At 45.6% G+C, this 17,202-nt stretch overlaps 1 protein-coding gene across 1 annotated transcript in view; it reads left to right on the top strand.

Moving 5' to 3' along the window:
* The window catches only part of PWP1 (PWP1 homolog, endonuclein), an 88,971-nt gene that overhangs the window by 45,381 nt on the left and 26,388 nt on the right, over nt 1-17,202 (top strand). Inside the window, exons 7-10 of the mRNA XM_040439403.1 lie at nt 10,617-10,747; nt 12,179-12,252; nt 13,895-13,991; nt 15,597-15,658. Of these exons, the coding sequence (XP_040295337.1) occupies nt 10,617-10,747; nt 12,179-12,252; nt 13,895-13,991; nt 15,597-15,658 (364 nt within the window). The remainder of the gene's footprint in view (nt 1-10,616; nt 10,748-12,178; nt 12,253-13,894; nt 13,992-15,596; nt 15,659-17,202) is intronic.

Here is a 17,202-nt window from a genome sequence, read left to right as displayed (position 1 = left end):
TGACAGCATTTCAAAGGCCAGCAGTTTAGAAATGCTGGCATTCTGGGCCAGGGATCGAGGGTGGCTAGGTGGGAATTTACGCTTTCTCTCAAAGGTTTGAGAGATGGAGAGCTGAACGCTTCCGTGTGACATGGTGGAGATGCTTGGTGACGGAGGTGGTGTTGTTGGTGGCACATCCTCTGTTTGCTGGGTGGCAGGTGCCAACGTTCCTCCGGAGGCGGAGCAAGAGGCCGAGGCAGCAGCAGAAGAGAGAGCAGGAGGGGCCTGAGCCCTTTCTTGGTTTTGAAGGTGCTTACTCCACTGCACCCCGTGTCTCACATGTAGATGCCTGGTCATGCAGGTTGTGCTAAGGTTCAGAACGTTAATGCCTCGCTTCAGGCTCTGATGGCACAGCGTGCAAACCACTCGGGTCTTGTCGTCAGCACATTGTGTGAAGAAATGCAATGCCAGGGAACTCCTTGAAGCTGCCTTTGGTGTGCTCGGTCCCTGGTGACGGTGGCCAGTAGCAGGCGAACTGTTTTGGCGACGGCTGCTCTGCTTTTGCACCCTGCTCCTGCTTTTGCTACGCTGTTGGCTCTGTCTCTCCACTGCCTCTTCCTCCGAACTCTGAAAGTCAGTGGCACGACCTTCATTCCATGTGGGGTCTAGGACCTCATCGTCCACTGCATAGTCTTCCACCCAGTCTTCCTCCCTGACCTCCTTTTCGGTCTGCACACTGCAGAAAGACGCAGCAGTTGGCACCTGTGTTTCGTCATCATCAGAGACGTGCTGAGGTGGTATTCCCATGTCCTCATCAGGAAACATAAGTGGTTGTGCGTCAGTGCATTCTATGTCTTCCACCCCTGGGGAAGGGCTAGGTGGATGCCCTTGGGAAACCCTGCCAGCAGAGTCTTCAAACAGCATAAGAGACTGCTGCTTGACTTGAGGCTCAGACAGGTTCCCCGATATGCACGGGGGTGATGTGACTGATGGGCATGGGTTTTCAGGCACCACCTGTGCGCTTTCTGCAGAAGACTGGGTGGGAGATAATGTGAACGTGCTGGATCCACTGTCGGCCACCCAATTGACTAGCGCCTGTACTTGCTCAGGCCTTACCATCCTTAGAACGGCATTAGGCCCGACCAAATATCGCTGTAGATTCTGGCGGCTACTGGGACCTGAGGTAGTAGGTTCAGGAGGACGTGTAGCTGTGGCAGTCCTCTCCCTGCACCAGAGGCTCCACCAACACCACTATTACGACCATGACCGCGTCCCTTATTAGATGTTTGCCTCATAGTTAGCGTTCACAAAGCAAAGTAAAAAGTGGTTAAGTCTGTTAAAAATAATTAACCGCCAATAAAACCCTGATGTAGGGTATTGCACTCAACTTTTTTTTTTTAAAACTCTATATGACAGCGGTATTTGTGGCCTAAATGTGACAGTCACTTATGCACGTGTAATCCCAGATGTGCACTATATTTAACAGATTTTTTTTTTTACCCCAGTAAGCAAAAATTTTTATTTCTGGACTTGCAGACTTGCAGATAGCCTGTGCTGGTGCACTATCGTTTTATAAAATGGCTGCCGATCATGTATTGATATTGAGTAACTGAAGAAAAAAAAGTTCGTTTTTTAGCAGTAGTTGGCTTAGGGCAGGCTTAAAAAAATTGTGTACTGCACCTACAAAACACTTTTGCTGTAGATCGCTGAGTACAAAAAACTGTTCTTGATAAGATTTCTCCCTGATCTCTCCCTCACAGCAGCTGCAGCCTCTCCCTACACTAATCCGAGCAGAGTGATGGGCGGCGCTACATGACTCCAGCTTAAATAGAGGCTGGGTCACATGCTGCAGTTGGCAAATCACAGCCATGCCAATAGTAGGCATGGCTACTGCCAATAGTAGGATCCCGTTCTCCCAGCCTTACTGTAGAGAACAAAACTATTATAGACAGCCAACTGAATTAAATAAACAGACACCTTCTTATACCAGCATCTGGTGCGGCGGGACACTAAATAGGGAGCCAACATCTGGTCATTGAAGTCCACCCCTCCCATGTGAAGGTTATAGTCGTGGACAGAGAGGGGTTTCTCAATGACTCCAGTTGCCCTTTCAATTTGTACTGTCGTGTCTGCGTGAATGGTGGACAGAAGGTAAACGTCCCTCTTGTCCCTCCACTTCACTGCGAGAAGTTCTTGGTCACAAAAGGCAGCCCTCTCCCCCCGTGCAAGTCGGGTATTAACGAGCCGTTGGGGGAAGCCCCGGCGACTAGGTCGCGCGGTGCCACAGCATTGAATTCCGACTATATGTAAGTGCCGAAAGAGGGCCACACTTGTGTAAAAATTGTCAATGTATAAGTGGTACCCCTTGTGGAGTAAGGGTGACACCAAGTCCCAGACAATCTTGCCACTGCTCCCCAGGTAGTCAGGGCATCCGACCGGCTCCAGTTTTGAGTCTTTTCCCTCATAGACCCTAAAACGATATGTATAGCCTGTGGCCCTTTCACAGAGCTTATACAGTTTGACCCCATACCGGGTGCACTTGCTGGGGATGTACTGTTTGATGCCAAGGCGCCCGGTAAAATGTACAAGGGACTCGTCTATGCAGATGTTCTGATTGGGGGTATACACATCTGCAAACCTGGATGACAAACGGTCTATGAGGGGCCGAATTTTTGTGGAGCCGGTCATAAGCAGGGTGGCCTCTTGGATGATAGATTTTAATGTCAGCGAAATGCATAAAGCGCATGATGACCTCAAAACGTGCCCTGGACATTGCAGCAGAGAACATGGGCATGTAATGTATTGGGTCTTTAGACTAATAGGACCGCAATACATTTTTTTTAGTTAGACCCATGCTGAGTATAAGGCCCAAAAATATTTTAAATTCGGAAACTGTGACTATGTAACGGAACGCCTAGCACCCCGACCGGGTACCTCCGTCGATAGATGCTCCTTGTGCTTCCAGAGGACTCCAAGCACTCCACTCGACACCGTCAGCACTGCAGACCCCACGAACCGCCGCAGCTTGGTTGGGGTCTCACCGTCCTCCACCCACGCTGGACCCAAGACTTTGCTTCAGCTTCCAGTGGGTGAACCGCTCCTAAATCCAGAGACAGGAACCAGGAGCAAGCTCTTACAAGAGCTTATACTCAGGGGAGTATTGTGATATAGCAATCCCCAAGAGTGTAGTTATTCCATCCCCCAAACATGAGCCAAGACTTCATGAAGGTATAAAACAGGAACTCTCTTTATTTTAACACACAAGCATTTTATACACATCTCCCAACAATGTTACCACCCACAGGGTTTTGTAAAAACAGCCAATCACATGTACCTACAGTATTCAACCTTCCCAGCAATTGTACACAAAATCCCCTTCCCTCTATCTGTAACGCAATAAACAAAATACAATGAGCATTTGTCTGAGACGCAATTAACTAACACAATGAACATTGTCTGAGACGCAATCCACAAAATACAATTACCAAACGTGATGGACTAACTTGAACCCTGGTCTAATTCGTGGGGGTGAGAGTTCAAGTTAGTCCAAATGAGGCCTGGCTGATGAGAGGGCCCATAATCCTGGGGCAAGAGGCCAGCAGCCAGGCCCCTCCAAAACCCAGTGGCGAGGTTGGTTTCGCCACAGGTTTCCACTGGAAAGGCTGGGCATAGAAGCTTTCCGGATTGGCGGTTATATACTGTATGGCGTAGCGGTTGGTTTCTGCCACAACAAAGTCATTGAGATCTGCGGTGAAGAACTTTTAAAAAAACTCGAGGGCTGATCCTAAATGAGCGGTCTCCACGCGAACTCCAGACTGGGTGGTGAAAGGGGGCAATACGGGTGCGGCGGAAGCAGGGGATTGCCAATTTGGGTTTGCCAGCACCTCTGGGAGACTAAGGGCTCTACGGGCCTGTGAACGTGGTGGCTGCGACGGGGGAGTTACTGCACGTGCCACCGTACCAGCTTGAACTGCCCTTCTGGTGCCACTTCACCAGGGAATACGGCAGTGCTGGTAGAAGGTCCAGGATGTGCTGCGCTGCTGGTTTATGCCGCACCATAAAAAAGATCAGCGCTAGCACCACTCTGCTGCAAATGAGGCTCATCACGCGGGGTATGCAGAACACTGACATGGGGTCGGGTACGCCTGACCATAGCAGGGACCTCAACCTCGTCATCTTCACTAGCGGTTAGAGTGTCACTGCTGTCTACAGGTTCATATTCTGAACCACTGGATTCAGCGGGTGAGGCGTCCCCATCGCTTTCATCCATCACGGCCAGAATCCTGTAGGCCTCTTCAGCGGAATACCCCTTGTTTGACATTTTGGGCTAACTAAATTTAGGGGGTATTCCTCTGAGACTACCCAGGAAAAAGAGCACACCTGCCTAGTAAAAAGGAGTGCTTGCGAAGATAAAGATCCAGAAAGCTCAAAAGTTATCTTTATAGCGCTGCAGCGATTTTACAGTGTTTTTGCAGTGATCAGAAAAAAAAAAAATACTGTCACTGCGGTGGGGTGAACTGAACGCAAGTGTGCGCACAAGATCAGGCCTGATCGGGTGAACACTGTTTTTTGTAGAGCCTAAGGTGACCCTAATGTACTGATATTGATCTGATTGCGATCAGTCTTGATCACTTACAGATACTATATAGTACTAGTGCTGATTAGCGACAGCGATGACGCTAATCAGCAACTAATCAGTGACTGCGGTGCGGTGGGCTGGGCGCTAACTACCTAACAAGTAGCTAAGTAACTGGCGGTGATAAGGGACCCTTACAGGGGGGTGATCAATGACACAGGGGTGATCAGGTAGTCTATATGGGGTGATCAGGGGTTAATAAGGGGTTAATAAGTGACAGGTGTGGGGGGTGTAATGTGTGTGTGTGTGTGTGTGTGTGTGTGGTGTTTGGTGCTACTTACTGAGCTGCCTGTCTCCTCTGGTGGTCGATCCAAGCAAAAGGAACCACCAGAGGACCAGGCAGCAGGTATATCAGACCCTATTTACAAAATAGCGTCTGATATACCTATTTGATTGGTTATTTTAAAATCTACAGCATGCCAGCCAATGATCAGCACTGGCATGCTGTAGTTCAACTTGTGAACTGCGCAATCCTGTGAACGCGTGCTCCTGTGAGCGCGCATTCACAGGAAATCTCAGGTCTCACGAGATGACGCCAATAGAGACCTGAGAGCGCTGCCGCCCGGACGCACAAAACACTTTTGCTGTAGATCGCTGAGTACAAAAAACAGTTCTTGATAAGATTTCTCCCTGATCTCTCCCTCACAGCAGCAGCATCCTATCCCTACACTAATCCGAGCAGAGTGACGTGCGGCGCTCCGTGACTCCAGCTTAAATAGAGGCTGGGTCACATGCTGCAGTTGGCCAATCACAGCCATGCCAATAGTAGGCATGGCTGTGATGGCCTTTTGGGGCAAGTAGTATGACGCTTGTTGATTGGCTGCTGTGCAGCCTTTCAAAAAGCGCCATAAAAATCACTGAACCCGAACTTTTACGTAAATGTTCGGGTCCGGGCGCTGAAAACCCTAAAGTTCGGTACGAACCCGAATTTTACAGTTCGGGTTCGCTCAACTCTAATCAGGAGCTATTACAATTAGACATACAAACAAACAACAAGTGCTGCAGGCTCTGGTACATAGCGTGCCATCCCAGTGGCGTAGGCTACGTGTCTGCACGCTATGTACCAGAACGGGCAGCACTTGTTGTTTGTTTGTATGTCTGTCTAATTGTAATAGCTCCTGATGACTTGGCTGTATAATTATTAACGGCCTAAGAAACGCGTCGAGCCAGGCTGCCCATCCTGCAGAGATAGGAGACAGCTTCAATGTAAATAGCGCCACATACAGGTAGCCTAGTGTAATTTACAGTCAAAGGGCAGCAGACCCATACTAATACATTGCAGTTTAGTAACTGGTTATATACTGGGGGAGCGCTCAATGCTAGGTTCCCACCCCCCTGATTTCCAGCTACTAGTCTGCTCCCTTTGTATGTACACAGTCCTGGGCTTTGATCTGAGGGGTTAATAGCATACCCGTACTCAGTGAGCAGCTTACCTTGGACTGTGTATGTGGTTTTACTTATACCTTAAACCTTTCTCCTTTCATTTTTGACTTGTAGTCTTTGCTACTTAAATGGGTTTTCCTCATTTTCACTTCAACATTTAATTAAAAGTTGTCCCTCACATAGCTCAATAGGTGTAACTATAATAAAGCACTTCGGGTCAGAATATGGCAATGCAAAGAAAAAAAAAAACTGGATAAAGAACTATATAAATGTGGTATTGCTGTAATCGTTACTGACCCCGAGAATGAAAGTAACAGGTCAATTTTACCACATAGGGAACCCTGTGAAATGAAATTTATAAAACGAGGGCAGAATTGTGGTGGTGATTTTTGTGTTTTTCCTCCAATTCCACACCATTTTAAAATAATTTTTTTTTCCTGCTTCCCACTACATCATATGCAATATAAGATGCTGAAGTTAGAAAGTACAACTTGTCCCACCAGATTACCAGACTTTCTGGACTAACTACCGTATTTTCACTTTATAAGACGCATCCGATGATAAGACGCACCCCAGATTTTAGAGGAGGAAAATAAGGACATTTTTTTTTTCATCAGACCCCCATAAATATCAGGACATCACATCAGACCCCTATATCAGCCCTCCATGTCAGACACTTATCAGACCTCAGATCAGTCCTTTTCTTTCAGACCCCCATCAGACTGAAAAAAAATAACTTCTCTTACCTCTCCTGCGCCGCAGCCAAGCTATGGGTCCGGCGGTCTCTTTAGAAGTCGCGCTCCCCTGTCTTCTCCGGCCCATTCTGCACTGTCACCTGACTGCATGCAACGTCAGGTAATAGTGCGCGCACTATGTTCTGACGCTGTACGGGGTCAGGACAGTGCAGCGCCGGCTCCAAGAATGAAGACCGGGAGGGGAAGTATTACAAGCGCTTCACTCCCTAAAGCATACTAGTGAGCCCTTCCATAATGAAGCGTTCACTAGTATTCGCTTTATAAGACGCATGGCCATTTCCCCCCTACATTTGGGGGGAAAAAGTGCGTCTTTATAAAGCGAAAAATACGGTAGTTGCAGCTTAAAGGGAACGTGTCATCAGAAAATTACCTATTGTATTACATTTTTTGGTGATTTTTCTTTTTTAGTCTGTCTATCTACTGACCCTATTGACTTATGGGAGAGTTTCCTAGGCATGTTTATGCTCTGTGACGTGTGCAGAGGTCAGGAGGGAGTAGGTGAACTGTGATATCACCTATTGTGTATGATGGATCCTGTTATATATATATGCAGTGGATATAAAAAGTCTACACAGCCCTGTTAAATGTCAGGTTTCTATGCTGTAAAAAAATGAGACAAAGATGAATGATTTCAGAACTTTTTCCACCTTTAATGTGACCTATAAACTGTACCACTCAATTGAAAAACAAACTGAAATCTTTTAGGTGGAGGGAAGAAAAAAAAAAAACTAAAATAATGTGGTTGCGTAAGTGTGCACACCTTCTTATAACTGGGGGATGTAGCTGTGTTCAGAATTAAGCAATCACATTCAAAATCATGTTAAATAGGAGTCAGCATTCACCTGCCATCATTTAAAGTGCCTCTCATTAACCCCAAATAAAGTTCAGGTCCACAGAGAGCTTCCAAAGCATCAGAGGGATCTTATTGTTAAAAGGTATCAGTCAGGAGAAGGGTACAAAGAATTTCCAAGGCATTAGATCAGGGGTGCACAACGTTCCCTGGTTGGGGGCCACATTGCCAGACTGAACCAATGACGAGGGCCGAAATTAAAATTTAAAGGTGTATTAACAACTGAAATTTTGTACTTATGGCATATTGAACACACAATTTATATCATTAATGTCTAGTTACACTTCCAGGACTCCCATCTAATGGGAGAAATACATGAAAAATACATGTGAGCAGCCACAAGACATAGACGTACATGTCTGTTACAAGATGGTTGGGGGCCACACAGAATAGTATCAAGGGCCGCATGTGGCCCCCGGGCCGCAGGTTGTGCACCCCTGCATTAGATATACCATGGAACTCAGTGAAGACAGTCATCATCAAGTGGAGAAAATATGGCACAACAGTGACATTACCAAGAACTGGACGTCCCTCCAAAATTGATGAAAAGACGAGAAGAAAACTGGTCTGGGAGGCTACCAAGAGGCCTACAGCAACATCAAAGGAGCTGCAGGAATATCTGACAAGTACTGGCTGTGTGGTACATGTGACAACAATCTCCCGTATTCTTCATATGTCTGGGCTATGGAGTAGAGTGGCAAGACGAAAGCCTTTTGTTATGAAGAAAAACATCCAAGCCAGGCTACATTTTGCAAAAAGACATCTGAAGTCTCCCAAAAGCATGTGGGAAAAGGTGTTATGGTCTGATGAAACCAAGGTTGAACTTTTTGGCCATAATTCCAAAAGATATGTTTGGCGCAAAAACAACACTGCACATCACCAAAAGAACACCATCCCCACAGTGAAGCATGGTGGTGGCAGCATCATGCCAAGGGGCTGTTTTTCTTCAGCTGGAACTGGGGCCTTAGGGCTCTTTCACACTTGCGTTCTTTTCTTCCGGCATAGAGTTCCGTCGTCGGGGCTCTATGCCGGAAGAATCCTGATCAGTTTTATCCTAATGCATTCTGAATGGAGAGAAATCCGTTCAGGATGCATCAGGATGTCTTCAGTTCCGGACCGGGACGTTTTTTGGCCGGAGAAAATACCGCAGCATGCTGCGCTTTTTGCTCCGGCCAAAAATCCTGAACACTTGCCGCAAGGCCGGATCCGGAATTAATGCCTATTGAAAGGCATTAATCCGGATCCGGCCTTAAGCTAAACGTCGTTTCGGCGCATTACTGGATCCGACGTTTAGCTTTTTCTGAATGGTTACCATGGCTGCAAGGACGCTAAAGTCCTGGTTGCCATGGTAAAGTGTAGTGGGGAGCGGGGGAGCAGTATACTTACCATCCGTGCAGCTCCCCGGGCGCTCCAGAGTGACGTCAGGGCGCCCCACGCGCATGGGTGACGTGATCACATGGATCACGTCATCCATGCGCATGGGGCGCTCTGACGTCATTCTGGAGCGCCCTGGGAGCCGCACGGACTGTAAGTATACCGCTCCCCCGCTCCTACTATGGCAGCCAGGACTTTAATAGCGTCCTGGCTGCCATAGTAACACTGAACGCATTTTGAAGACGGATTCGTCTTCAAATCCTTTCAGTTCACTTGCGTTTTTCCGGATCCGGCGGGCACCTCCGGCAAATGGAGTGCACGACGCATCCGGACAACGCAAGTGTGAAAGAGCCCTTAGTTAAGCTAGAGGGCATTATGAACAGTTCCAAATACCCGTCAATATTGGCACAAAACCTTCAGGCTTCTGCTAGAAAGCTGAACATGAAGAGGAACTTCATCTTGCAGCATGACAACGACCCAAAGCATACATCCAAGTCAACAAAGGAATGGCTTCACCAGAAGAAGATTACATTTTTAGAATGGCCCAGCCAGAGCCCAGACCTGAATCCGATTGAAAATCTGTGGGGTGATCTGAATAGGGCTGTGCACAGGAGATGCCCTCGCAATATGACAGATTTGGAGTGTTTTTGCAAAGAAGAGTGGGCAAATCTTGCCAAGTCAAAATGTGCCATGCTGATAGACTCATACCCCAAAAGACTGAGTGCTGTAATAACATCAAAAGGTGCTTCAACAAAGTATTAGTTTAAGGGTGTGCACACTTATGCAACCATATTATTTTATTTTTATATTTTTTTCTTCCCTCTACCTAAAAGATTTCAGTTTGTTTTTCAATTGAGTTGTACAGTTTATAGGTCACATTAAAGGTGGAGAAAGTTCTGAAATGATTTATCTTGATTTATCCTGACATTTTAACAGGGGTGTGTAGACTTTTTATATCCACTGTAGAGGTGTTACTTGTCCTTTACCTGTACAGAACATGAAATCATGACATATTAGACCTAATGGCCAGTGGGAAAATTGCAGGATTATATTAGTTTATTTTATTTTTTTAAATATACACTCACCTAAAGAATTATTAGGAACACCATACTAATACGGTGTTGGACCCCCTTTTGCCTTCAGAACTGCCTTAATTCTACGTGTAAACCCTAGAAATGGTTGTGCGTGAAAATCCCAGTAACTGAGCAGATTGTGAAATACTCAGACCGGCCCGTCTGGCACCAACAACCATGCCACGCTCAAAATTGCTTAAATCACCTTTCTTTCCCATTCTGACATTCAGTTTGGAGTTCAGGAGATTGTCTTGACCAGGACCACACCCCTAAATGCATTGAAGCAACTGCCATGTGATTGGTTGACTAGGTAATTGCATTCATGAAAAATAGAACAGGTGTTCCTAATAATTTTTTAGGTGAGTGTAGATGGTGACATGGAAAAGTAAAAAAATAAATAAAAAATTTGCCAAAAACTGTGATTTAAACAATACGTCTTTTTCTAATGCCACGTTCACTTTAATGGCATTTCCTTGTATTTGTAGTTCGTATAGCCATAGACTGGTGACTGTTACAATTTCTAGTCTCTCATTATTGGCACCGTCTATTGACTTGCATTTCACCAGGAAACTATGTAGCTGTCGGTAACATGACGCCCGTCATTGACGTCTGGGACCTCGATCTGGTTGACTGCTTAGAGCCCGTTTTTTCCCTGGGAAGCAAACAAATGAAAAAGAAGAAAAAGAAAGGAAAGAAGGTAATTGCATGAGGGGTGCACCCCCAATACAACCCATTTAGGACCAGTTTCATCTGATGGTTAATGGAACTGAAAAGCAGAATCGCTAGTAAATACCAATGTGGTTACTGCATGTGATGGGAAACAGATTGAAGGCAAATGTAAGGGCTGGATGAATTGAGTTGCTCGGCTGGTGGTGGTGGGGGGATGCTTTATACTAAAGTGTATTGTATGTAGAGTCTAAATATGGGACATGTACAAAGTTACTTGTATTGTACTATTGTAATGGATGAATTGGAAAATTGTAGTAAGTCTTCAGAATGTGTGTGTATATATATATATATATATATATATATATATATATATATATATATATATATATATATATATATATATATATATATTAGTGCACACTTATATGTCAGATCATCTACTTGGCATTGGACCTCTGGTTTTCTTATAACATCATTTTATCATTGAATTGTTAGTTATTCAGTTCCCTAATATAATCATGACATCTCTTTTCAAGTAGAAGAAATCTATAACAACCTAGTTTGGACTTCATATTCCCATTAGCTACCTATAGATGTCATCATTAGAACGCAGATGCCATCGTTGACCTTCATCGTTCTTACATCCAGTACCTCGGCAGGCTTCCTTGTATATGAAGCCAGTGTGGCCGGACAAAACCCGGTCTCCATGGAGTTTTGGTTATACTCTCATTAGGCCTCCTGGTGTTAAATGAGTTTTCCAGGACTTTTATACTGATGACCTATCCTCAGGATAGATCATCAGTATCTGATCGGTGGAGGTCCAACACCTGGAACCCCCACCGATCAGCTGTTTGAGAAGGCATCGGCGCTCCTGTGACCGCCACTGCCTTCTCCCTGCTTACCAAGCACAGTGCTGTACATTGTATAGTGGCAATGCTTAGTATCTGGCTCAGCCCCATTCATTTCAATGGGGCTGAGCTGCACCTAGGCCAGGGGTAGGCAACCTCCGGCTCCCAGCTGTTGTGAAACTACAATTCCCAGCATGCTCCATTCATTTCTATGAGAGTTCTTAGAAGAGCAGAGCAAGTATGCATACTGGGAGTTGTAGTTTCACAACAGCTGGGAGCCGGAGGTTGCCTACCCCGACCTAGGCCATGTGACCGATGAACATGTTGTCACTGGCCTAGGAAAAGCTACTGTGAGCGCCGCTACCTTCTCAAACAGCTGATTGGCAACCAGAATAGGTCACCAGTATGCGATTGGCAACAGTCTGACTCCTGGCACCCTGACGTTCAGCTGTTTGGGAAGGCTGTAGTGCTCATTGGAGCTTTGGGTTGCACCACAATGTCCTTGCAGCTTACCAAGCACAGTGCTATATTCTAAAAATACATTCTGAAAACGGAGTCTCAGAGTAAAGCCATAACCATGTGTGTTTTTTTTTTGTTTTTTTTTTAACCAGGGGGCCTCATCGCAGGAAACTCAGGAAGGCCATTCTGATGCCGTCCTGGATCTTTCATGGAATAAACAAATCCGGTAAGTAGTGTCTTTGCTTTGTTTAGCAGCAGTGTAATCAGAAGGCTGAGAAGGATATTACAAGATACATCAGGGGTGGAATGTCTAAAATATTGGGATTTACATTATTAGCAGCAAGCCGCTGCTGCCCTGATATACTTACCCGGCCCGGACCTGCTCTGTCTCCTCCCGCAGTCTGTGACCTGCTTGCCAGTCAGCCTGTTCCCTTCACCCATCGGACTTTCGCGCACTTCCACTTTGGCACTTAAAGGGCTTCACTGTGCACCTTTCCCAGTGAGAGGGTACCTGATCAGTAAGGTTCTTTAGCTTGCTAAGTTCCCTGCAAAGATGTGCTATCATTTTGTCTTCCCCTGTACCGACCTTTGCCAGTTTACCCATATTGTCCCTCCGCTGACTGACCTGAATGGTGTCTGATTATCATACTGACCTCGCCCTGTTACAGACTATCTAAGTTGCCAGATTCTTTGGCACCCCGCACTGGTGTCTGTGACCCCATCGGTCAGCTATCAACCACGTCGGGGACTGCTCCAAGAGATAGTGGCCTGGTTGCTCTCTTGCAATGAAGTCCAGACCCCTACAGTATATAGGGGTTAAAGAGTGAATACCAGGGGACTGCCAGGATAGTGCCCTTAGGTTTAGACCAAAGTCAAACCAATTGATTGACATGGTGGTTCCATAACAAGAAGTGCAAGCTTAATGTATAACAGCAGATGCATCTCCCTTTAATAGACTGTGATTTATTGACTGGACGGAATTTCCCAGTTCATTGTAACTTGAACAGTAAAGGTGTTAATTTCACATAATGTAATTCCTGAACATTTTAGGCAATTCCGTTCTGTTTGAAGAGTTATTCCATGATTTATGGGGGGAAAAAAAAATTGGACATCATATAGTACATGACAAAACTATAACCAGCCCTGTATATCTCATGGATCCAGATCTCTCCCCATTCATTGCTCCAATTGCTCTGCTAGATTCTCCTTTAGGCTAGCAGTTCAAGGGTGCATTCTTTCTGCTGCAGCTGTTTTCCTGCATTTTCCATAGCTTCTTATAGTAGATAAGGCTGGCGGCAATTGAATGATGGAATCAAGCATGTGCGACCACCTCAGTGAGGTGGACAGCGAAATAAGGAAAAGAACAAACAGCCTGCGGCACTATACAAATACATTTTATGGAAAAACTCAGTAGCTATATTGAATTTTTCATTACATGCAATTACATCAGTTGGGATGAACAGCTGTAATTACCCTGTACCACCACTGATGGGTGGGGGTGCCAAGAGTCCGACCAATCTGAAATTGATGATCTATCCTGAGGATGGGATATGTCTTTATTTGGATGTCTGCTTTTAAAGGGGATATCTTAGATTTTGATATTGATGGCCTATGCTTCCATTGTATAGCGGCTGTGCTTGGTATACCAGCTCAGAATGGGACTGCGCTGCGCCTTGGCCATGTGACTGATGTATGGTGATGTCACTGAACCGCAGCCTTTTCAGACAGTTGATTGGTGGGGGTCTCAGGACTCGGACCACTGGCAATCTGATATTGATGACCCATCCTGAGGATACGCCACCAATATCAAAATCCCGGATAAACCCTTTCATGAAAAAGAAACTTACGGTTTTTCTTTTCCCTGACAGAAATGTGTTGGCGAGTGCCTCAGCAGATAATACAGTTCTACTTTGGGATCTGTCCGTAGGTAAACCAGCTGCCAGCCTTACAATGCACACAGACAAGGTAATCGCCATTCTATGGTATGTTGAACGGTATTTAAAAAATGGAAAGAACAGTTATAGAAATTACAACCTCCTCATGTAGTGACAAGGGGAGCCTTCCTCAACCCCATACAATCAGCATTACTTGGTGCTGGCTTCTATCCCTAACCTGCTAAAATGGTAGCACCATTCCAAAACTGTGAGGAGGGTGATTGTATGCAGGGTTAGGAGGCTAAAGTGAGCGGTCTGTAGGGGGGTACATGTGCCCTTGCCTTCATAACTGCCTACCTGAAAAATGTAGACTTCTGTAATAGGGTCCTGTAGTCTGGTGGTGGGTTTAGTCTTCAGGTGGTCATGCCGCTGTCAATTGCCTATTAACAGGCACTGGTTATCTGCATGGCTGTGATTTCTCTCTAGTAGTAGTCCTTTAGATATGTCTTTTTAACTATTTGCGTTCCACTTAAAACTTACGGAGCGTCCATTCATAGAACTCTGCATTATGCTGTCGCCTGTCAGTCCTCCTGAAGATGTTTGAAAAACCCCTTTTGTTAATAAATGCCTTTTATCTGCCCAGAGTACCCCAAACACTGCATATTTTTCCCCCATATAGCTGTTAGTAGCGTTAGAACTTATATTTTTACCCTTTTCTCGGCGTCACTGCATCCTGCCGTCATGGCTTCCTGCTCAATTTTCTAACAAAACCCAGCGCGCTCTGCTCTGTAGTGCTTCACAGGGCTTGCTCCACCTGTCACACCATTCTGTATGCAGTAGGCATGCCCCCTACATCTCCTCTCTCCATGTTATCTAGGCAGAACAAGCCCTGTGAAACATTACAGAGCAAAGCATGGTGCGTTTGGTGAAAAAAAAACAGCTGAGGAAATGGGTAATTTCCTGTTCAGACAGGTACATATGTGGTGTTTAGGCAGACGAAAAATAAAAATTCATTGTGAAACCAGAGAATTCCCATCTCAGACATTGATGGCATATCACTAGGATCGCTAGGATAATACCATCAATGTCAGATAGGTGCGGGTCCCAGAACAGCCCCCCTCCAAAGTGAAGTAGAGTACACCGCGCAAGCGCTATCACCACTATGGGAATTCTGAAAAAACCAAGCTCTGGCTTAGCTATTTCCTGCAGTCCCATACCGGTGAATGGAGAGGTGGCCGTGCATATGTGGTGTACTCTCCACATAGCAGTGAAGGGAGAGTACACTGCGCGTGCCCCCATCTTTGGAACCTGCACCCTATCTGACCTTGATGGCATATCCTATTCCATCACTGTCTGAGATGGGCCAACCTCTTTAAGGAGGCATGTCCCTTCACTTTCTCATGTTTTCCAATCAGAGCTAGCAGTCTTGGATTGTGCAGGTACTCATCCTTTTGACAAGAGGAATGTTAATGCAAATTATTGAAACCCCTCCAGGAGGAATTACAGAGGAACGGGACAATGTAGAATTCTTAGAAAAAAAATCTCCAGAATTGTTACTTTATGAGGATTCCAAGTATTTACCATACAGGACTTCTTTAAGTGAAAGAGTTTCGTGTTCAACGTTAAATGTTCTCCTGACAGCGTATACTTGTGATGTTATTCCTGGTTTTTAAGACCATTTGCCTTTTTTCTCCAGGTTCAGACATTACAGTTCCACCCCTTTGAGCCACAGACGCTAATCTCTGGATCATTTGACAAGTAAAGTACATTCTTCTATCATTGAAACACCGTGCAAAATGATATTATGGGATTGCTTCTTTACAGGTGCATTCAGATTATTGGGGTATGTTGGCAAGTCGAAATTAAATCTGACATATATTGTCACGGTAGGTGAGGGAAGGGAAGCAAACCAAATACAACAAAAGCAACAAAACACCAGGCTAGGCCCCACAGCTAGGGAACAGGGAAAGGTCACCACCTGACAATCCCTGAGCCTTTCCCTGACTGCTGACAACATGAGCAAATCGTTAAGGTGGAAGTGCTTATGCGCTGGAACCTAAGCCTAGCTGAAACTGAAACAAACCCTCAGCTAGGGAGCTGGAGATAAGACGACCGGTTCCTAGCGCTAGGTGCAGGAACCAGCATCTTCCTGAGGCCTAGCCAGAACACACAACAAAAGAGAAGGAGTAGGACTTGGCTTAAGACGGACGGGGAGCAGGAGATCCACCAAATGCCAGCTGAGAACTCCATAAGCAAATATAAACCGCAAGGGCTATAGGGAGAGGCGGGTATAAATAGCACGACTAAATAGCTAATGAGCAGAACCTGTGGGGAGGTGGGATCCTGCCCAAAACCACAACAATAAGAAACAGAACAATCTGTCAGATAGACTCACGTGCAGCAAGTCTGTCAGATTTTCTCAGGTCTCTCTCACAGGACATATGTGGTAGAAATCTGAGGCGGCTGCTGCTGCTGATTTCGCATGTGGGTTAGCCCCTTAATATTAAAAGTGGCTACAAAGAGCATGTCTCATACCGGGGAATTCAGCATGTCTGTGCATTACAGGGCAGCCTATTCATTTCAGTCAGCCTGTCCCTGCTCCACATAGCAACCTCTCCCTACACTGGCAAAACACTGAATGTAAAATGGCGGCCATATCAGGTTTATTTATAAGGTAGGGGGTATGTCAATGTGCTGAAACGTCTCAATTGGCTGTCCTGTACCACCTGATGGATGTGTCATGGGTCAAAGTAACTGTGTAATACTTAATTTCCCCAGTGGTGACGCTGAAGGGGAATGGATCACTTGCTGCCTAATTATCCATAGATTACAACTAACCCCGATCAATTATGGAAGTGGTACACAAAAAGGAATTGTCAAAGTTGGAGAGCCCCTTTAACCAGTTGACAGAAGAGAACCTCTCAAGTCTTTTAATGCAACTTAATTGTGACATGTCCAAGTTTATATTAATTTCAGTTTCATAGTAGCAACCTTGTCATGGATAACCAAAGGCAAAACCGCCATCAGTCCAGTAAAATGCTACGGAAATAGCCTAGGCCATCTGTCGTGCTGAACGAACCTTGAATCCAGTTTCATCATCTGACTTTTTGTCACAGAGTACATTGAGAATGTGAACGGCGGTACATCAGGGACTTCTTCTTGCTCTGCAGCAGATGGGCATGTGGTGGTGTTTTTAGAACATTTATCTAATGCAGCTGAACCCTTGGTGGGATGTGAATTTTATTTTTTGATGAGCGATGTAATAAATCACGTCTGCATTCCCCCGACACATGCATTTCGGA

Source organism: Bufo bufo, chromosome 1 (assembly GCF_905171765.1).
Source record: "Bufo bufo chromosome 1, aBufBuf1.1, whole genome shotgun sequence".
Classification (NCBI taxonomy): Eukaryota; Metazoa; Chordata; class Amphibia; order Anura; family Bufonidae; genus Bufo; species Bufo bufo.
Note: the sequence above shows the minus strand (reverse complement) of the source record. Positions and strands in the feature narration are given on the sequence as shown.